Source organism: Ostrinia furnacalis, unplaced genomic scaffold (genome assembly GCF_004193835.3).
Source record: "Ostrinia furnacalis isolate ACB-3 unplaced genomic scaffold, ASM419383v2 OfSCF7244, whole genome shotgun sequence".
In the NCBI taxonomy this organism is placed as follows: Eukaryota; Metazoa; Arthropoda; class Insecta; order Lepidoptera; family Crambidae; genus Ostrinia; species Ostrinia furnacalis.
The window spans coordinates 111691-134934 of record NW_021137483.1 but is presented as its reverse complement, the minus strand read 5'-3'; the positions used below and the strand labels follow the sequence as shown (position 1 = coordinate 134934).

The window sequence follows — 23244 nt, the reverse complement described above, 5'->3', positions numbered from 1 at the left end:
ACCTATTTTTCTTCGGAGTTTCTCTCATAAATTTTCCAATATAGAAAATTTAATAAAACCGTTATAGGAAGAGGTTGAATTGTAGTTAAAGCTGATCTTGTCATAAAAATGCCTATAGCGGGTTTATTGTTCATTAGAACAGTATTTCCTTTATAAAAGTTGAATGGCTGGGATTTGAACGTGTACCTTCACAAAAAACTCTTTAGTACCAATAAACCGTTAGCGTATTTTTTTTATTACGAGAGCTAGATTCTGCCTATACCTATGTACTTACTTATTTTCTCTCGTATGGATTTTGTTCAACTACTGCATCGATCGTATTCATGGATTTAAACCTCTTTTACAAGAAAACTGGTGAAAATCCTATCTAGCCAGTCTATCCTTTTCGAAGATAGTTACTTCTTTCTTCTTTTCTTTGAACAACGTGTTTTCTTTCTTTTGAAACTTTCCAAAAGATTTTTTAATACAACTGATACCAGAGAAGGAGATAAAATGTAAAAAAAATAATAAATAAAACAAGTTCTGATTCAAAACTTTTATGTATTTGCTTCATAAAAATATAGCCGTTAGTCGTCAGGATCGATCGGTTATCTTTTTTTTTGTTTTTATTACATTGCTTCGTCAAAAAAATAAACTGGAAGATTCAGATACCGTTTTACTTGCGCAAATAGTCGTCAGTTATTCGTAGTCGATGCAAAGCTGGTGTAATTGAAATTGTCAATTAATTTAAGTACCCTTAATGATAAGATAGAGTACTTCGTTACTTAGCCTATGGACGGATGTTTGATCAGAGAACATCACATTGCGGGGTTAATAAAGGTTTTCTGCAAAGAAACTGCTTTAAAATACATAAATACTTATTAGCAAGGTAAAAATAAATAAGCATAATTAATTATTAAAGTTACTAAGCATAGACCTAAGCTAGCACCTAGCTTTGCTGGGTTATAAAGCTGTTTTTTCGCAAGAATGTTTACCGCGCACTCATGCGCATTATTCTTATAAAAACGTCATTAGATTCAATAGAACTTAATTCAGCAACAAGCGCATTCATTTATAAACGTCATCAAATTCAATACAACTTAATTCACAAATAAGCGCATTTAAAAAGCAACCCAATATTTCCTGCAATGTGACACAATTTTACAACTTCAATCGCACCAGCTCTGTCTCCAGTCATTTGTTTAGTGTCGATACGCCAGCTTTGCTCAGCCAGTCAGTTGTTTATCAATATGTCCTCTAGGCCTCCGCTGGGGCTGGCTGGGACTGGGCGGTGGCTACGCTGGTGGATGTGGATACGGAGTCAGGATCCTGTTCGCGGACTCCCATCCAGGGGAGACGCTTCTGGAGCTCTGCCCTGTTGGAATAAGGGTATTTTGGACGTCTTACACTTGTGCCTATGTTAACACCAGAGTTTTATGCAGAAGATAGCTCAAATTTAATTTAAAAATTTATTAGTACTCGTGCCACTCGTTCTTTGTACCCTACCATTTCTGTTATCAATAATCTCATACAGCAATATTAGTGTTTGTCTAGATTTCAGAAGCGAAATTTTTACAGTGTGCTTTGAGTGCAGTTTGCAAGATTTAAAGATTATGTTGTCAAGTAGCCCACAATATTTTCTTTAATTTTGAAATTGTTTTGGCGGTTGCCAGTTCTGTTATATTTCCATAACCTTGGTATTTTATAGGGGAAAAGATGACTCTTGTTCATACCTGTATCTGGGATGGTTAATAGCGTACACCCATGGGTCTATGCATGAGACCACCTTGCAGCATACAGCGGGGATCATCGTAGCCACGGGCGTTAACAGACCCCTGGAAAAACAACCAGCATTTCTTACAACTCAATAGGACATGAGCATTTAAAGATAAATTGTCAAACAGTAGCTACAATATGACAAACAACATAAGATCTAGAATTTTGGGTTGAAACACATAAAACTTCGTGGTCATCTTTATTTGCGAGAACAACTCATGATCCTCTGAATTTTACATCCAGCTAATTCTTCGTTCTTTGTCGTTTTTTCAGCTCAGCTAAACCTGTCTTATTGTATTAGTATCAATATCAACATCTTGTCTGCGTATAAGACTTCTAATACTTGTAGTAAATACCTACTTGATGTATCACATATTTACCTGTCACCAAAGGCACCGGTCATCGTAACGAAAGCGTATGGCGTCCACGCACACACGAAAAGGAAGAAGATGGTAAACGCCACTTTGGCGATGCGGATCTCCACGCTTCGACCGGCATCCTCCTTGTTGGAGGCGAGGGACTTGACGTTCATCTTCTTGGCTTGCTCTTGCAGCATGCGCTCGTGGAGGCGGACCTTTGGAAGAAAAAGGATAGTTAGTACTGGTGGCTTTGACCGACATCCTTTTTTTGGAGGCGAGGGACTTGACGTTCATCTTCTTGGCTTGCTCTTGGAACATGCGCTCGTGGAGGCGGACCGTTTAGAGAAGACAATGGATAGAAGTTAGTGCTGACATGAGTTCATGGTGATTGAGTTTAGATCCAGCGCACCTTCTTCTTGGCATTTGTTTTGAGGTGCTAGTTTAAGGATCTTCTTAAGGGGTACCTTAAGGGTCCTTTCCTTTCCTCCCTTCCTATTATTTTTTAGTGTACATTTGTGTTAAATTTAAGGTCAAAAAGAGAATAAGTAAAGATGTTTCTTCCGCGATTTCTGTCAATTGGTCTTCGGTGGCTACGAACTATTCTGCCTCGGTCTATCACTTATTCTGAATTTGACTCTAACGCCCGTATTCACAAACGATGCTTGCTTAAGTGAAGCAGCAAATCGAACGCACAACGTTGAATAGAGCTCTGTGATTGGTTCGTGTGTAACCCTGTGCCTCCACGCGCACTGTGAGACCTCATAGTAATGTTTATGAATACGGGCGTAAATATTTAACACGATTGTTACCTAAGTACTATCGTACTCGTATTTACATCACATTGTAATGTTATAAAGTACTCGTAGTGCGTTGTCAATGTTGTCATACTGTAATGTTACACTTTATAACGAAGCTAAGAGCAAAAAGTTCCGAAAAAGTTTTCTCGTAGTCTCATGACTCTCATGTAACTTCAAGAAAGTGTGAATTAATTAATGTAACAGTGTCTGAATAAGTGTACCTTGAGCGATACTTAACATTGTAAGCGTGTGTTACTTAAGTGAAATTTGTACGAAGTTCTCCGACGAAGTTTGCTTTAACATAGCAAACACGTCGGAAGCCATTCTCTTGGGATTGTGCGAGTCAAGTGAGATTATTAATTATCTGCTCAATTCGAGTATTTAATAAAGACATGATATTAGATTAAACTTTCGTTCTAAACTGCTAGAATAGCCGTATTGAATTATCCTGCTTTCGCCTCCGAGATTTATTTTACCATGTAGTACCCCTGTACAACAAGCCAATCCGCACACAATATTCAGCGCAGTAGTAGTAAAAAACAAAAGAGCGGGCAACCCCACCCCTACCACGCTGTGGGCTCGGTGTCCGAGCGGTCTCATTCCTTTGTGCGCACGCGCAACGACCGCACGCAGTATAAGAAAAATGCTTAAGTGACGTCACCAGGACGTTTTTACCGACAAAAAACGTAATTATTTTAAGTTGTGCAGTGTAGTGACGAGAATTAGACCCAACACAAGGTTGGTTGTAACAACTATTTTGTGCAAGTGCTCGTACATTTTTATTATAAGCGTTGTGACACGACGCGTAACTTTGACCCATTTTTAGCTCCAAGTTAACGCGCGATGTTAACTTGAATGATCAAACGAACTTACCAAGTGAAGTTCGATCTAAATTATCCTGTTTTCGCCGAAGAGATTTATGGTCCCTCCCAACCCGAAGATTTCTATATCTTCTTCCCTGGAGGTAAACGTCAATGTCATCTCTTCTCTAAATATAATGAGACCGCTCGGACACCGAGCCCACAGCGTGGTAGGGGTGGGGTTGCCCGCTCTTTTGTTTTTTACTACTACTGCGCTGAATATTGTGTGCGGTTTGGCTTGTTGTACAGGGGTACTACATGGTAAAATAAATCTCTTCGGCGTAAACAGGATAATTTAGATCGAACTTCACTTGGTAAGTTCGTTTGATCATTCAATTATTGAATTTTAGCCGGACTTTACTCGTAATAGGAGGGTCACGTTTTTTCAAGTACCTACATTTATGTAACTACATAGTTTTCATAAGAAGTTTTATTCTTTTACTTAAGTATTTATTTCAATTTCTGTTGCGTTACAATACCCAAGTTTAACCATTTACTTGAGGAATACCAATAAAAGTCAGACGTATAAAAGTCTTTAGGTACGTAAAGGTATTGTGTGAATATCTTTACTCATATTACAAAGCAGAGGAGTGTTTTTGCTTGAATGCGCTAATTTCAGGAACTAGGTACTGGTATGTATGATATGTATTTTTTTGTGTTGGATAGCCCATTTATAAAGATTTAACATCACTCTACAGCCAATAGGGGCGGAGCAGTAAAGAAAAATGTTGCAAAAACGGGAAATATTATTCAAACTATTTTCACGCATATGAAATAGCGGGCACCGCCAGCTAGTCTAAAATATCTATCTACGTAAATAATAGAAATATTCTGTTCATTCCCATCCAGGCTTCCTACATTCGCATCCCTTTGATGTAGGAATAAATTAATTTCCCGGGAAACCTCAGCCTCACAATATGGGCTCGTTATAAAAACACAATACGATTGTATTAAGATTCCCGCTCTGCAAGATGGGCCATTTCAAATTGAATATCTGAAATAATTCAGGGTAATATTCAGAAATGTGAGGGTAAGTTACTACGGAAGCTTTGGTGTTGTTACATCTTTAGGCACATTATTATAGGCTTTTGATCTACATTAATTACTTATAATTGGTAGGTACGATTTTTGATTGTTTGTATTAAATGGGCTCCGAAATTACTACTGGATTGATTTAAAAAAAAGACGCCATTATTTCTGATGTTCATTGGCGTTGCGAAGTTCGCAGGGTCAAAAAATCTTTTATAATATTTTTTTTAATCCACAACGAGGAATCTCTAGGCCTGTCCTGTATCTCACCTGATGGTAAGTGATGATCAGGCCGAAGGTGGAAGCGAGCTTCACCCGGAATCCTCAATCACGGAAGAACTGGCTATCTTACCTCTAACTGCCGGAACACAACAATGGTGTTAGGTACATATTATAAAACGCAGCGTGAGACGTCCACCCACAAGGTGGACTGACCACATCATAAAGGTAGCAGGGAAGCGCTGGACGCAGGCCGCTACCAATCAATCGACATGGAAAGCATTAGGGTTTAGGGCAGGCCTATGTTCAGCAGTGGACGTCCTATGGCTGATGAATATGATTGTTTATAGCAAACAACTTTTCAAGTTTGTTCATTTAACCATTACACAGATAAAATCATGACTAGTGTTACTCAATCTGTAAGTCACAACACAATAGTTAACTACGTATAAAAAACTGGGCTTTAGTGTAATCACAAGTATGTGACCGGATCACCGGACTTACCATGCGTGTAGCGTGTAGCTAGAGTATAGATGAAAGACCCCATAATGCCACAAGAAGAAAGCTCACCCCATAGATATGTAGGTACTTATATCGGTGGGAGAGAGCGCAAACAGCGCTCTCCGGTCAGTCGCACTCGCACGCTTTATTTCGCGATATTGGAACTGTTGTGTACAGTCGTGTGCACAGGTGCTACGAAATTTCAATTTATTTTGGTGATCTTAACTCTCAGACATGTTTTTGAGTCGGACTCTGACAATCACAGAAGTTGCAATGAGGGTAAAGAGGGAGGAACATCCTCGTAAAAACAATATTACAGCAGTTATAATTGATCTTAATTTAAAGGTCATATATTTTGGTGATCTTAACACTTAGACATCTTTTTGAGTAGGACTCGGACAATCACAGAAGTTGCAATGAGGGTAAAGAGGGAGGAACAGCCTCGTAAAAACAATATTACAGCAGTTATATAATTCATCTTGGCAAGGAGTATAGCGCAGCGTTTACACAGCATGAATTATTATTTATAGAGCCTGAATATAGGCGTCAAATCTTAAAAAAATGATTTGTATTACCTTAGCACGGCAACATTTACCTGAAACTTAAATCTTGATCAAGGATATTTAACTTTGGGTGTCGACTTGTAGCCTCGATGTTGTAACTTGTAAAATTTAACACCCCTTGCAATTCTGTTTCATAATAATAAGACACGAATATTCCACTTTAATTGTTAATGTATTTTTTTCGTCGTCTTTTCCTCGCGAGCGTCCGCAATACAAAGAAACCTGGGCGGGCGACGGAACAAGGGCAGTTTCCGCTTTTATAACATTCCTCGCATACCGTAAGGGCTGCACCTCGGGGAAAACTTTTAATGCACTCTCGAACTTTAATCAATTTGTTGCCATTGTCAAAAGATGTGAACTGGTTCTTGAAAATAATCGCAATTCTGAAGTGTACGAAATATCATGTTGCAGCGAGATTTCTTTTTTGGGGTGGGAATTGGTTTCTGAAGACGTTAAAACGTACTTACCTACTTATTTGGGATCTTGGGTAGAATGAGCGACTGAGCTACGTTAAAAAAATGGAATTGTAGCTCTAATAGGTCTGATATTGCAACATCATGCAATACAAAGGTACGTAGGCTGTATAATAAATAATAGATTCAAAATAAATTATTATTTTTATGGCTCATAAGCAAAAAGTAATAATTACTTACTTCATCAGTAATAAAATTCAGTAGATATAAATTAAGCTTTAGGCAATCTACTAAATTGATCCCGTAGATTTTTATTATAGTCGTAATAACCGCCTTAACCCTTTTATGTTTGATAATAAGATTAAACTTTAAACAGTAATTATAATTATAAATTACCAAACAGCCAAAACATCCTCATTATACCTACCGAAAGCACGTGCCGTGTCCGTTAATTGGAAAATATTCTCCCGGAGGAGGAAAAATCGCGAAGTAATAAATGATGGGATCACTCCCGTTAGCGTCTGAACAGCCGTCAGCGGCAAGGACTGATTCCCTCTTTAGGGGTTCAGTTATGTAACTAATTGGACAGACGACGATGAATCTTCCCATTAAAACTTATATTTCAGTAGAAGTAGAGTAGTTGAAATGTAGGTGAATTTAGAGTAAACGATAGAGTGTTTCTAGGTAAGCAGGTTGGTGGTTTGAAGTAGTTTTAGCGTGTTACATTGAACACATTGTCGTAAAATATCTAAGTAACGTTCTGTTAAATCTTAAGTTACGCTCTAAGTAAGATGTAAACGCACGGAGTTTGTACAATGAATTTTTAAGGTAAAATCACAGAATAGCTCGTTAAAAATTCTTGCTCTAAAGTAAATAACGATGATAGGCACTCATTAGGTCTAACTAATCACTGAGTTTTATTGAAAACAAACAAATATTAGGTCTTTTGCCAAGTAGGCATTGATTAAACAAGACACGCTGTATTTAATATTCGTTTGCCTGCTAACTACTTCCACTACTAGACCAACTACGATGACGAACTATCAAGAAAATTCTCTCACTTCCGAACCCTAAAACTCGGAGCCCGAGTTCATAATTTATAAAATCGGCTAACAAGTTAACTCGTTCGGTTCACGCCAGCCGCTAATACTTATAATTTAATCAACTCTACAACTCCGCGGCTACGAAATTAATAATTACACAGTATCCTATCAACTCCCATCCGTTTCGAGTTCACAACAATTTGAGGTGACGAACTTTGTAAACGTTTTTCGCTCGCAACTTTCGGTCGACATTTTTCTGTTTCTTTTTTCCTTTCTTTCCCGGACACTCCAGACAGTTCTGTCCGCTGAACGCTGGATTGGTTCGAGTTTCCTTTTTTCAAATCTGTTAATGACAAAGTTTGTTTGTGATTTGTCATTTAGAGCGACTCTAAAATGGAACAAAAGTTTCGATGCGCGGTCTTCCGGTCTTGAAATATTAAAAGAAAGGAAACGATTACAGACAGCTCCTTTTTCGAGGTGGTGACATATTGTCTTCAAAGTTAAAGCTTTAAAAATAATTGCAAGGACACAGAAAATGTGTTATACTTCGAACTTTATACTTAGCGAATCTGTCTAAAAGGTGACAAGATTTAATAGTAACTTGTAACGCAGCATGTCCGCCTATAGTCCTTTGAACTTGCAAATAAAAAGTTTTCTATTCTATTCTATTCTAGTCCAAAAATAAGGTACAGACAAAAAACATGTGCTCACAATAATTTGAATATTGTCAAGTGGGCTGGAAGGGTTGTGCTCCAAAAAATATTTTCCCCAAACTCTTTTCGAGGGTTAATTGAAAACGAGATGGAACATTGAACTAATCATCGTACCATTCGGTTATCGAGGGCAGACCTCGATTAAATAGGTCGGAAACATGCCCTTTCGTCTGGAGAACAATCCCTGGATCTTACACCCCTTCGTGGTGATTCGAGGAAGCGGGAGCGCAAGCGTTTTCACATTGTGAAAAAAATTTCGTCGAAATTGCAATAAGACACTGAAGGGATTAAACCCCATTTTTCACGGAGAGTTTTACACTTCCTGATTTCGCAAGATACAAGTTGCATGATTGCTAGCTTATTTGTAACAAAAAAGAAGTAATAAGTACATACCACTTTCACTTTTAAAGAAATGCAATAGTTGTATGACAGTCTATTTCTCTTTTCTTTGTAGATGAATTTTTGCGAATATTTGTTTCAGTAATTATTTTCAAACATCACAACGTGGAGCGTTTTTTTCTCGAATTTGGTCTCAATCAATCTACTGATAATTTAGTATACAAGAAACAGCATACATTTGCTTTTGCTGCTATTCCTATGTAAAAAATATTCAGGCTCTCGCATCCGTGCGCTACATGTGAACTACCCTTATCTCCGTAAGAAAGGAAACCTATTCGACAGTGAAATTTTGACGTGTATTTTTAAGGCTTAACTGAAGGTTTCAGGACGACGTGTTGAATTTACGTTTGATTTGAGCTTTATTTCGAAAGCTGGAGAAGTTTTGTTTTTATATCAAACAGTTAAGTTTTTTCTTATTTCAATAAAATTGACTTGAGTTCTGAGAGTGAAGGTACCTGTATGTTTTTAACAGGTTCAAACCTGTAGAACTTGCAGATTTGTACGTAATCATATCAATATGATTCCAAATCTGTTCTAAAACACATGGCTATCTGCCATGGTCTAGACATGTGAGTTTCATTAATTTATTGTGGGTTTTCCGCTAGCGGCCAGTTTAGTTGAGTCACGTTAAGTTAGTTTTTTTTCAAATTCAAAATCTTTATTGCGTAACTACTAAGTGACAATTTCGTTCGTTTCAGCCAAATGACGTTCAGCTGGTTAAAAGCCTCCTCCAAAGATTTCTACAACGACAGTCGTCTTGCGCTGCCCGCATCTAGGTACCAGTCAGCTAAAAAGTAAGTAAGTAAGTCGTAGAAGAACTGTTGGGTAATTTGGGTCCAAAATTTAATAAATATACTCACGGCACCGAACAGCTGGGAGTAGAAGTAGCAGATGAGCGCCATCGGGATGCAGTAGCTCCAGACGAAGATGCAGGCTACGAACACCTTCGTATCCTGGTCATCGGTGAAGTAGTCAAACGAGCACGTGGTCAGGAAACCCTCTGGATGGAAGAAAAGGTACGGATGAGGTGTGCTGAAATAAGGTTATGTGTCTATGTATGTATATGGTCTAATTTGTAGCGTATAATAACGAAGATGCAGGCCACGAACACCTCCGTATCCTGGTCGTCGGTGAAGTAGTCGAACGAGCACGTGCTCAGGAAACCCTCTGGATGGAAGAAAAGGTAATGAGGTCAGGTTTGCTGAAATTCGGTTCTTATGTGTCTATGTATTTATGGTCTAATTTGTAGTGTATAATGACGAAGATGCAGGCCACGCACACCTTGGTGTCCTGGTCATCGGTGAAGTAGTCGAAGGAGCACGTGGTCAGGAAACCCTCTGGATGGAAGAAAAGGTAATGAGGTCAGGTTTGCTGAAATTCGGTTCTTATGTGTCTATGTATGTATTTATGGTCTAATTTGTAGTGTATAATGACGAAGATGCAGGCCACGAACACCTTCATATCCTGGTCATCGGTGAAGTAGTCAAACGAGCACGTGGTCAGGAAGCCCTCTGGATGGAAGAAAAGGTACGGATGAGGAGTGCCGAAATTAAAGTTCTATATGTTTGTAGTAGGGTCTATTTTCTATTGTCCTAAATGTGCGGTCGTCGGTGAAGTAGTCGAACGAGCACGTGGTCAGGAAACCCTCTGGATGAAAAGGTAATGAGGTCAGGTATGCTGAAATTCGGTTCCTATGTGTGTATGTATTCGGTACAATTTCTAGTGTCCTAATGAGTCATAATGTGTCATCATCGGTGAAGTAGACGAAGGAGCATGTGGTTAGGAAACCCTCCGAATGGAAGAAGAGTTACGAATGATGACAGGTGTGCTGAAATTAAGGTTCTATTGTGTCTGTGGATACGGTCTATTTTGTATTGTCCTAAATGTGTTGTCGTCGGTGAAGTAGCCGAAGGAGCATGTTGTCAGGAAACCCTCTGGATGGAAGAAACGTTACTAATGAGTCCTTGAAGAGTTCTTATGTGTGTACGTACATGTGTACGGTAACTTTTGTATTCTCTAAAATGAAACAAAATATGTCATGAACTTTTAAAGAGAAACTGACAATGGTGAAATAATTTCTTTTCGCTGCTTTTTATCACAATTGGCCAACATTTTTCAAAATATCAAATTATTCTTCGTCATCTCTCTCTATTGGTGGAAGAGCGAAAATCTCGAATCCCGAAATCTAACAGAGTCAGGACCCACAGTACATCAAATGTCATTGTTTCCAACCAATGACGTCACGAGTGTAACGCTCTCCCGACGATTGATAATCGGGATTACTCATCAAATGATGTCCGCCAGCGAAGACAATGAGGTGATCCAAGGACGGATGCACGCAATTTACGAACACAATTGCAACAGCTAATCAGCCTGTTAACTCTGTTTAGGGCATGTTCCCAGTAGCCAAAAGATCTTACGGTTAAATTAATATTTAAGCATCTTAATAAGATTGCAAACAAAATATTTAAATTAATTAAAAGTGACAAATTGTACTATTGTGAAACCAATTCGGCATTCACAAGAGTAAGACTAGGCGCAGACCACCGATTTTTAGTTGGCCGATAGTTGGGCCCGATTTTAGTTTGTATGAAGAATCGGCCAAATCAAATCGGCGTAATGTGCGCACTTCTAATACATGCCCATACTGATTAACTGCCCGACTAAACTATCGGTCGACGAAAAATCGATGGCCTGCGCCTAATCTAAACCTCTTGTGAATTGGTTTCACAATAGTAGATACAAGTTGATCATTCTATAGAACTCATGGAAAAAGTCTTGGAATGCAAGCTGGACTCATTTGATATGTCTATATGGCATAAATATGTCATACAGCGAATAGCTTCGTGGCCTGGATTAAATTCATTTCAAATTGTACAACTAGACGAAGGAGTTATGTATTTACTAAGTATTTATAAGCAAGTTCTAACAACAATGGAAACAAATCCTTATTTACGAGCAAAATGTATTTCGCAGTTTCAAATTCCGTAAATAAACTGCATGATAAATTGTCGCGTTTTGCGGTTAAAGTTACGGATACAGTTTTATTAGCAACAGTGTAACGGCCCGTTTATTATAAATTGGAGGGGTATCTTGTTATTAACAGCTACGAGCGTCGTTTAAACCGGTAGGGATAGCAGTTAAATAAGGTGAAAGCTAAACCTTACCTTTTTTATTCTTCCATTGAGAAGTAAGAAAAAGTATTAGAAGTTGTGAAAGAACATGCCCAAAACATTTCATCGTTTCATTCTCGTCATGTTCTTGAAAACCTATTCACACTTCTTGACCAGTACCTACTGCAATTTCTATGTGTTCATTGCCCAACCAATCAAGTGTGAAGGAAGTCTCTTTTTTAATCACACTGGAGAAGTTCTTGATGGAAAGTGATGATAAGCCAAAGGAACTCCACCACAGTGGAACAGGCTATCTTAACTTTAAAGTGCCGAAAATTACTTCAAATCCAGATTATGACATTATGGTCTCTTTGTGAAATTAATTAAGATAAAGAGAAGTTTGTAGCTAAAAAATCAACATTTTAGGTATTATAGCAGAATACGCTGTGTGAACTGACCTGGCACGAATCGTCCCCAGATCTTGGCAGCTGGGAGGATTGTGAAAGGCAGGGCCCAGAACCAAGTAAATGCAATAAGCAGAGCAGCTTGCACTTTGTTTATTCTTCCGTCCAGTGGGCAGGAGATGGTCCTGTAGAAAGAAAGAGCTCAGAGTATCTTATGTTATAATGTTAATTTGTTTAATCCAGTGGTATTTGGGCCTAGGGCTTGAGCAGAAAGTTCAAAAACCGACTGGGTTGAAGGCAGTTTTAATGTGGTGAACATGAGCATTAAGCCCACAGTTGTAGACCAAATGGATTCAACATTTAGGAAAGAATCAGATTTTTGGGTTTCACTTTGTGACGACCTATGAGTTGAAGGTATTATGTTTTTAACTTGGTAGAAGAAAAATGAAGTTAAAAAACATCTTTACTATCTTTAGGAAAGCGAAGTCATGCTTATAAAATTAAAGTAAATGACTCATATAACCCCCTTATTAATAAAAAGTTACACCGTGGATTAAAATGTCATTTCCGTACTAAATGACAATTTAAGCCAGAGTCCAACTAGGGTATAATTTTTATTAATAAGGGGGTTAGAGTTACAAATTAACTTACTTGTATCTGTCAAAAGCGATGACAGCATTAGTGATGGCCCCACCGATGCCAGACAAAGATCCCAACACAGCATAGATGTCACAACCGAGCTGGTAACCCACCAGCCGTTGGTGGAAGGAGTTCATGATGAGCAGAGGCATCTCCAGCATCATCATGAGGTCGAAGATGGCTAGGTTGATGACGAACATGTTGCTTGCACTCCGAAGGGATTTAGATCTGAAAGACAATGTGGTTTATAGCATTTTATTTATTGGCAAAGAATATTAAACCTATCTTAGTGACGCAATCCCTTTTTTTCCATGCAGAAAGTTTCTCACAAAGCATACACAGAGTGTTTTATTCGATGTAACGTCTCTACCAAAGCACAGATACGTGGGACACTATTTAAGTTGTGAGCCTAACTATGAAAACAAAGTAGTTTATTATTAAAATGGTATTGATTGCGTTTATTGGTATTGTCTTTCATGATTTATGTACTTTTTAATGTGTCCGAAACACTTTTCATAGCATTTTTTCCCCTCAGCTTGAGGCACCTCCAAAGCATGGTTTTTGACCGCACCGACAGTTACTTCTGGCTACATAAATCGCTGTTCACGCATTTAATTTTAATATATAGGTACCAAAAGAAGTGTTTAGATTCCAAGCAAGAGTTTTGTAGCGTTGGACCTGTTTATTTCATATTTTGAGTGTTCAAATAGTCAATTGTTTGACGAGACTTGTAAAAGCTCACATTTTCGTCACGAATGGCGATTCGACTATGCTGGTCAGTTTCCCTTATTAAACTGAAGACTTTTGGAAAAAAGTGGCTGTTTACTATTAAGAATTAATCATTCTAAATTTCTCTAGTGACGTTTCTGTCATATAATCGGATATTTCGGAAAAATAGGCGACCGTAAGTTTCAAAGTGTTCCGAGCGCAAGGGACTTTTGTTGGAATTGGTTCATCTTAAAACACCTCCATAGTCGATAGCTGTTTATTTTCAGGATAATTATGCATAGATCCTTAATTCGTTAACTGTCACAATTTTAAAAACGGCTTTTAAAGCTTTTCAAACGTATTTATCAAACATTTCCAAGGACTAAACGACACAAGCGTCCTATTGAGCGTTCGAAAAATTTTGTGACATCCAGCGAGAAAAAAACGTATTAACCATAATATGGTCCTACAATATTTTATTACTGCTAGTGGAATTAATGCCTAGGATTATCTCAATCCTACGATATATCACATGACAATGTTTCTCTTCCATTTTTTTGACAACATCAATGTTTTCCGCCACTATTAGTCATTTTGGACGACTTTCGCAAAGTTCACTGGTGAGACAATGACATACAATATTATACTTCTTAAACTAGCGTTTTACAATGGTAAAGGACAGATCTTTATTACCGAAAGTGAAATTTAGCTGACCGCTTCAGTTTTGTATTGATTAACCACGTCGAAAGTCATAATAAATATTCGCGCGAAAATTTCCGCATGTCAATTCCATGTTTTTGTAGTCAAGATAATTTTCAATTCAATATTAATAATACAAAACGTGCTTAAATGATAAAAAGTTTTGAATAAAGTTGTAGTGAAAAATGTCAAACTTTTCATTAAAAGTATCAGATGTCGTCTAACAACACGTTATGTTGTCGAGGCTCACAACTTAAATAGTGCCCTAGTACAGATACGGATAAAACTGTTCAATCAAAGCGATTTGCCGTTAAATTACATAACCAACATGTTGGTGGAATTGGAAATTCCTTTTATGTAATACTAGCTTTCCGCCCGCGGCTTCGCCCGCGTGGTATTTTGTCTGTCACAGAAAAACTTTTTCACGCGCGTCCCTGTTTCAAAAACCGGGATAAAAACTATCCTATGTCCTTTCCCGGGACTCAAACTATCTCTATGCCAAATTTCATGAAAATCGGTTTAGTGGTTTAGGCGTGAAAGCAAGACAGACAGACATACAGACAGAGTTACTTTCGCATTTATAATATTAGACAGATGTAAAATGTATTCTGTGTGTAATGTGTATAGACTGCCGGAGTTCGCCACATATTCACAAAAGAGAAGAAAAGTAGGTCAATATCGGTTTTAAAATCACCATTGGAAAAATACCCCGTAATGGCGTTTAGATACTTTTCCCATTTTGTTTCCATCCTCGACCGATAAAGGGCAGGGTGACGTAGCAAACCGCTTGATGACGTCACACACACCCATCAGGAACCGATACGGATCACATTGGAAATCCATTTTAGCTTTTCCACATTTTTTACTGGCGTAAATGCTTATCTGAGATTTTTATTGAAGTGAAAAGAGCATGTAGGTAAGTGTTTTTTGCGAAGCCTTTATTACTTTACGCATTGATGCACCCATTTTTCAAATATCTAAAGAAATATTTTTATAAAGTGAATATCAACAAACTCGTTTTTTGCCTAATTCCGGTGGCGAATTTTAATTTCCACTTTCCAAAACTTTTTTGTGGCAGAAATAATAGTAAATAACTTGTATTATTCAATGATATGGTAGAGACCAAAATATTATTGTAATGCATTTATAATTCATTATTTCATACAAGACTTGTGCCTATTCATAAATAATTGTAATTAAAATGTGGCCTGTAACATTTTGTTAGTCTCTCTTTATTTTGCTTTTACCTTTGAATATAATATTCGATAAACATTAGGTACTTATTGACCTAAAACTACCCTTAATTGTATAGGTAAACGATCTTCGAAGAGATTCCTAATGTAGATAGACATGGAAACGTCTGACAAATGGGAATTCCATGTATGTCCTCATATCATGCATAACTTAAACGGTAACAAGCAAATAATAAATGAGTAATGTGGTTCGAGATCGAATTCCAGCTTTCTAGGACTAACTGACTCGGTTGGAATTCGAAATGGAGTAGGTAGTTTGCTAACAACGGATGGCTTGGATTCGTTCAACTAGTTGCGGTTATGTGGAGGGAGAAAGGGGGTTTTGCAAAATTTTAAATTACTTATTTGTTATTGTTAATAGTGTTCAATATCGAACTAAATAGGAATTTTCGAAATCGGAGTCTTTTAAAAAAAATAAGTGTGATCATGGTTACTGGTAAAGAATGCCACTTTAGTACCGCAATCTTTGTGTGCAATAAAGATTTTTAAATAAAAAAATGGTCATACATTAAAAAATATTATGCGTCGACTTGAGAACCTCCTCCCTTTTTTCGTTGGTTCAAAAAATAAAAGCAGTTTCACGCCTAACGTTTTACCACAGATAATAGTTTTACGATCTTTAACTGTTCTGGAAACAGCTGCAAAATCTGAAATCTCCCGACGCGTGGCACAGTTACAGACGGCTAGAATAAATAGGATCGGCGCAAAAATGGCGGCGCGAACATTGGAAGCGATTTGAACTCTGGTAGTTCGCGCGACACTTGGTGAATCTTCTTGTTATAGAAACGGTGCTTAAAAGCTTCTACGTATATTTTGCGCAAGGATTTTTGCAAGAATTTAACTGTCATGTTTCAATAACCGGTTATATCGAACTTCAGTAAAGTTTTGATTGTTGAGTAAGTGTTTCATCTGAAACATTTATTTTAAACCGTTATTTATACTTATGTGCACAGTGCAATAAGAGTTCAAAACGCTGGTATGGTTTTTTCAAACATAAAAACCACACTAATATCTATTGGTCATCTAATCCAAGTTAAACAGCCTTGCAGATTGAATCACTATGGTAGGTATCTTGATTCATGTTTTAATTCGAAGCTACATTTCGTCTATACGTACTATAGAATTATTTTTAACTGAACTGCAAGTGTTTTCAGGAATAAACTACAATACAACGTTAGCCCGTATCTTCAAACTTATGATTGCGAATCCGTGTTCAGGCTAGGATCAAACTTCTCGTAGGTTCGGGTTTTATTTATCGCGCATTACATCCACTATTTATTTGCACGAAAAGGGACCGAATAAAGTAGCCCATTTTATGACGGTAGAGCAATATTTTGTCGCTTGTAATGTAAGTATACCTTGCCGTGTAACTAGGCGTTCTGTTGTCTAGGATTTTATGTCAGCTATTTCTCTTATAACCTGTAGGGTAATTCAAGTGCAATCTGTCATTTCAGTCTATTCTATTTGTCATTTANGCTGACGTCACAGCGGGCGCGGGAGTGTGACGTCACGCGGCGCGACAGCATGGCAGCTCGCCCTACTGCCAGGCCGTGGGCACCGCGTGCGAGAGAGGTGAGCGCGTCACCGCTGACGTCACAGCGGGCGCGGGAGTGTGACGTCACGCGGCGCGACAGCATGGCAGCTCGCCCTACTGCCAGGCCGTGGGCACCGCGTGCGAGAGAGGTGAGCGCGTCACCGCTGACGTCACAGCGGGCGCGGGAGTGTGACGTCACGCGGCGCGACAGCATGGCAGCTCGCCCTACTGCCAGGCCGTGGGCACCGCGTGCGAGAGAGGTGAGCGCGTCACCGCTGACGTCACAGCGGGCGCGGGAGTGTGACGTCACGCGGCGCGACAGCATGGCAGCTCGCCCTACTGCCAGGCCGTGGGCACCGCGTGCGAGAGAGGTGAGCGCGTCACCGCTGACGTCACAGCGGGCGCGGGAGTGTGACGTCACGCGGCGCGACAGCATGGCAGCTCGCCCTACTGCCAGGCCGTGGGCACCGCGTGCGAGAGAGGTGAGCGCGTCACCGCTGACGTCACAGCGGGCGCGGGAGTGTGACGTCACGCGGCGCGACAGCATGGCAGCTCGCCCTACTGCCAGGCCGTGGGCACCGCGTGCGAGAGAGGTGAGCGCGTCACCGCTGACGTCACAGCGGGCGCGGGAGTGTGACGTCACGCGGCGCGACAGCATGGCAGCTCGCCCTACTGCCAGGCCGTGGGCACCGCGTGCGAGAGAGGTGAGCGCGTCACCGCTGACGTCACAGCGGGCGCGGGAGTGTGACGTCACGCGGCGCGACAGCATGGCAGCTCGCCCTACTGCCAGGCCGTGGGCACCGCGTGCGAGAGAGGTGAGCGCGTCACCGCTGACGTCACAGCGGGCGCGGGAGTGTGACGTCACGCGGCGCGACAGCATGGCAGCTCGCCCTACTGCCAGGCCGTGGGCACCGCGTGCGAGAGAGGTGAGCGCGTCACCGCTGACGTCACAGCGGGCGCGGGAGTGTGACGTCACGCGGCGCGACAGCATGGCAGCTCGCCCTACTGCCAGGCCGTGGGCACCGCGTGCGAGAGAGGTGAGCGCGTCACCGCTGACGTCACAGCGGGCGCGGGAGTGTGACGTCACGCGGCGCGACAGCATGGCAGCTCGCCCTACTGCCAGGCCGTGGGCACCGCGTGCGAGAGAGGTGAGCGCGTCACCGCTGACGTCACAGCGGGCGCGGGAGTGTGACGTCACGCGGCGCGACAGCATGGCAGCTCGCCCTACTGCCAGGCCGTGGGCACCGCGTGCGAGAGAGGTGAGCGCGTCACCGCTGACGTCACAGCGGGCGCGGGAGTGTGACGTCACGCGGCGCGACAGCATGGCAGCTCGCCCTACTGCCAGGCCGTGGGCACCGCGTGCGAGAGAGGTGAGCGCGTCACCGCTGACGTCACAGCGGGCGCGGGAGTGTGACGTCACGCGGCGCGACAGCATGGCAGCTCGCCCTACTGCCAGGCCGTGGGCACCGCGTGCGAGAGAGGTGAGCGCGTCACCGCTGACGTCACAGCGGGCGCGGGAGTGTGACGTCACGCGGCGCGACAGCATGGCAGCTCGCCCTACTGCCAGGCCGTGGGCACCGCGTGCGAGAGAGGTGAGCGCGTCACCGCTGACGTCACAGCGGGCGCGGGAGTGTGACGTCACGCGGCGCGACAGCATGGCAGCTCGCCCTACTGCCAGGCCGTGGGCACCGCGTGCGAGAGAGGTGAGCGCGTCACCGCTGACGTCACAGCGGGCGCGGGAGTGTGACGTCACGCGGCGCGACAGNTAGCCCACTGGGTCTCTTAAGAGTCGAGTGAAAAGGTATTTACTAAAGAAACGTGCTTTATCTTGGACCTTATCATCACATATCAACTGAGAATGAGTCAGTCGTTATAAAACAGCTGTAAGCAATATTAAAGGATCATGACGTGTCTCTTTTGTTTCTCAGCCTTTAAAATGTAATTAGGGTAAAGTTATTAGACTACTCACAAAATGAGTGGTTACATAATACCATTTTATATTTAGAGCATGTGCTCCAGCTTTTTGTGAATAAAGACGTTGATATTAAGGCTATAAATAGAGCATAATGTGGCCTTTAATTAAAATTACTTACTAATTACAATAATTAGGCTATGATCACAGGTCACAGAAACTAAAGGGAGATGTGACAAGGGGGCGGGGCCGGTGTCACAGCAATATGCCCAAAAACAGAACAACATTGCTCGTGACAGCAATGATGACAGCAGCGACGTCATAATGTAAACAGTTTACATTGCTTGCGTAGTACTAGATTAATCGAACGTTGAGTACTTTCTACGTTCGGTGATTTCAAACTAAGCGCATTTAGTTGGCATCTCTCTATATCTCTATGGCTATGATAATATTTACTTACCCTGAAAACTCTAACTATTTCACTGATGATAAAGTTATTCTCGTATTTGGCACCAACCAATGCGCTGCGTAGTAATCTTTTTTAAGCAAACTAACAATTTTGTTTGCTGTTAAAAATTAAGCTCGGCTTTTCATTCACTAACTTGCCTCTACAGCGGCCAACTAATTTAACTGAAAAACCTAATTTACCGATTTAAATGTTCCTTTTCGTCCTAGTTACTCTCAGTCTCTCCAGAGACCGCACTCAAGCGTCGTTCGTAGTTCGTACAGACGAAAGCACGTCAAGTTAACTGTGCACCTTATTGACTTTTGATAAGGGCGATTTTGCTACAAAAACGTGTTTAGTCTTATATGCTGTTGTACATTAGACATTAATCAAAAGGCTTCCACTGGAGTTGACGATATTCGAAACCAGCAAACGTTAACTAAATCTATTTTAAATCAACAAATGATTGAGTCTATTGCAATTTCAATAACACCAAGTTCTGTTTGGATGTATGTTATTTACTTTACGTCAGTAGGAAGTCGAGGTGAGAGATTTGAGAGTCATTATCTAAATACAAGGACACAGGGAATAAGTAGGTAAGTACCTAATACTTATTAAACATAAGTATTCTAATGGACGACTCTATCACATCATTAGAACGATTATAAGTAACTTATTTAGAAATAAGTTACTAATTACATAATGTCACGTACTAAATACTTATAATTGTTCTAATGATGTGATAGAGTTGTCAATTAGAATGTGTTTAATAAGTAGGTCATTCGTCCAATGGGCAGGTTATTACTTAATGTTAAAGGAATCCATCGGGCTAGTTGTAGACGTCACTGTTAACCAAAGGGAACTTAATGACGTCAGCAGTACGCTATACTCACGTGCCAAAGATCCAGATGACAATGCCATTCCCAGTGAGCGAGGTGACCATCAACATGGTGTAGATGAGAGCCAGGCAGTAGTGCCAGTACTTGCTGACCGCTGGGAAGTTGCGCCAGTGCTCGTGGACCAGGTCCTGATGCTCTTCTGGAATGTTCCAGCCGAGCATGTGTTCCACCACCTCTTTGGACACCCTGGGAAAGAAAGAATTTGTAAATGATGATGTAGAGGCGAAATAATGTTCGCTAATCATCATCAAGCTAGCCAAGGATGCGCACCATGATATAATGTTATCTTTAGACGACAAAGGTATGCTTTTATCGTCTAAATACCTATGGCGTACATCTTAGGACATTTAGAGAACACTGCAGGAGCACGACTCTCTCCAAACGGGTTGCGGAGGCCTGATGGGGCATGTCCCTAGTTCCCTACATGTTGTTCGCTGTATATTCCTTTAAAAAATTGTATGTAATATACGAATAACATTATTATTCTGTGGTAATATGGAAATCCAGAAGACCCATTGCTTTACGAATGAAGATCTAAGTACTACGAATCCGCTTATTTCGGAATACAGTAAAAGGGTCATAAACTGCAAAAGCGGGATACAAAATTACTTCATTTAATCGAAATACAATCTTATAATGGACGATCCCGTTTTAAAAGCTCCGACGTCCCGGAAATCCCTTCCGGACAGTTGAAGGCCTTCGTAACTAAAAAACGGGCGCGATTACTTAAGAAAAGTAGTACTATAGTTTGCATGAAGAATAATGACTTCGGTTGTACGTCACAATTCTTTTTAAAAGAGGAAGATTTAAATAGGTTAAAGTTAAAGGACATAAAAAAACAAATTAAGAACTTGAACTCGTTATTCCCTCAAGTTGAGGCCGGCGGGCACTGAATATTTGTTTTTATTCCCGCATCGCAGGCGGATAGCCTATTTGCATAAGTAGCACAAATACGTACATCTTCAAAGGGTGCGCCACTGGCCCGATGTCGAAGTCCGTGAAGTTTTCCGCCATTTTGTGCGTGTGCTTTTTCAAAATGGCGCCGCGAGAAAACCGATTGCGTATTCGAACACTATTTTGACATTTAACTTAAACTATTGATGACTGGATATTGGTGTTTCTATGTTACTTAATGACGAAGTGAGTAGTCCGACATTGGATGTCGCTTCTCACTTGTGACCGGTTGAGTGCGCGAAAGGTTTTTATACGGTTCGTAAAGTGCGTGACAGTTAATTCCTTAATTCAATAAAATAGTAAAGCTTCTTATTTATTTGGTCAAGCGTGATCGAATCGCGGTCATTAGTTCTCAATCTGTACAAGTGTGGTCAGTGATTTATACTTAGTTAATTTCAGACAATGAATAAATAAAATAATTCCACTCTCTAAAATAATACAAAACGGTTGACTTCATTTGAAATAATCTAGAAACCCGATCTAGAGTCTACTAAGTTAAGTCTTAAGAAGTTGGGAGTATAATTATAATGAATGATTGTTGATAGCGCAGCATAGTACAAAAGTCTTGTTAAAAGCGTCCCAGGTTTGATTCCCGGTTGGGTCGATTGAAAAATATTTCATGTTATTGTGGCTTACGGTAAATCAAATGAGTAGTGCTAATTTTATATTAATTTTATGTAGGAATTGAAATGCAGTTCTAATTCCCACGTATTTATTTGCCCAAGATAAAAAATAATAAAAATAGCAATTCAAAACAATCGTCGTTCGTCTACACGTCGTCGTGCGTCACACTCACACACTCTTCCTTCTCTTTCACACATCCTTACGTTTCGTTTCTCACTCATATCCTACATTTATATGGTTATTTTTTTATTTATTAACTACATCTGTCTCTACATTGAAGGGCATTCAACAATTACAATTATCAACCCGTCATTCAAACCTAAGCACTTAAAATGTGCTCAAAATAATTTCTGCTTTGTCAGTATAATTAATTACCTTTGAGTTTAATTAATGATGAGCAGCTGATTAGGGACTCACACAAGGGTTCGAATCAATAGGATAAAAGGAGTTTGTTCATTATTATTTTTTAGAAATGTTGATATAGATTATTTTACTGATATTTTTTAAAACAGTTGTGTCTAAAGGTGTCCCTTTAGAATGTCGCGGACCTCTTTAGTAATATCATTTTTGAATTAATGACGTTGCTGAACTAAGAAGAGTGTTATAGATTTATGTCTAGGGTAAGAAGAATATAATAGTTAACTGTCTTTCAGTCGTTGTACGTACGAAAGCAATTTAGTTGAGCACGGTAGCATCTTCCTAGTTATACATATTCTTCTAACTTGCAACGAAAATGTATAATAATCTGATGTCATAAGTATCAAACAATAATATTTTTTGAAATCGGTTCCAAACTCACGGAGTTTTGCTGTAAGATCAAGAAAACATACATTGGGAACCTTCTCCTTTTTTGAAGTCGGTCAAAAAGAATAGACACCAAAATAATACTCAGCCATAATCGTTCGTTCTTTCTTTGTATTCGCGCGGGCATCGCGGCGATCCCGTCAGGCACCGCGTGCTTTGAATTCACCCCTATTCTAAAGGGTGACGTCGGCACATATGTTTTTAACCAGGTTCGGATCTTGGAAGGGTCACTTTGTAATAGCCATAAAAAAAATAGAGAATTCCGTTTATGACTCACATAATACCACAATTTATTAGGACTAGGTTTTTGCTAAGGAGATGTGTGGTAGAAAAATGTGCTTGAAAATTTGAGTATGTTGTTATTGAAGTTTCCACCTACAAAATAAATAAAAAAAATTGTAACTAGTTAAAAATTCCTGAAAAGTAAAAAAAAACTCTACAATATGATTTTGACAACAATAAAGATTTTTTTTCCTTTCTTTCATAGTTTTGAAACTATTTGTTAAATACCTGTCATCTATTCTTTCGTACAGCTGCAGAATAAGGCCGCAGAGGCCGCGACCTCCCGGCGCCTGTGGCCTGGCTTTATGAATAGTGTGGATACT

At 40.2% G+C, this 23244-nt stretch overlaps 1 protein-coding gene across 1 annotated transcript; it reads right to left on the bottom strand.

Moving 5' to 3' along the window:
- Positions 1 to 551: 551 nt before the first annotated feature.
- Rh5 (Rhodopsin 5) lies at positions 552 to 21417 on the bottom strand. Its single transcript, XM_028319530.1, has 8 exons — positions 21216 to 21417; positions 20252 to 20443; positions 12820 to 13035; positions 12223 to 12353; positions 9512 to 9651; positions 2136 to 2329; positions 1713 to 1814; positions 552 to 1354 (listed from the first exon to the last, which is right to left on the bottom strand). Exons 1-8 carry the CDS (start codon positions 21269 to 21271, stop codon positions 1237 to 1239), a joined length of 1149 nt encoding a protein of 382 aa, XP_028175331.1. The 5' UTR covers positions 21272 to 21417; the 3' UTR covers positions 552 to 1236.
- Between the last annotated feature and the right edge of the window lie 1827 nt (positions 21418 to 23244).

Bases quoted from the DNA above. Each gene is read 5' to 3' on its own strand.
- Rh5 (XM_028319530.1), bottom strand. From the start codon at position 21,271: ATGGCGGAAAACTTCACGGACTTCGACATCGGGCCAGTGGCGCACCCT. The intron at 13,036-20,251 runs GTGAGTATAGCG...ATTGTCTTTCAG, and splicing joins GTCATCTGGATCTTTGGCAC to ATCTAAATCCCTTCGGAGTG. The intron at 9,652-12,222 runs GTCAGTTCACAC...TCTTCCATCCAG, and splicing joins CTGGGGACGATTCGTGCCAG to AGGGTTTCCTGACCACGTGC.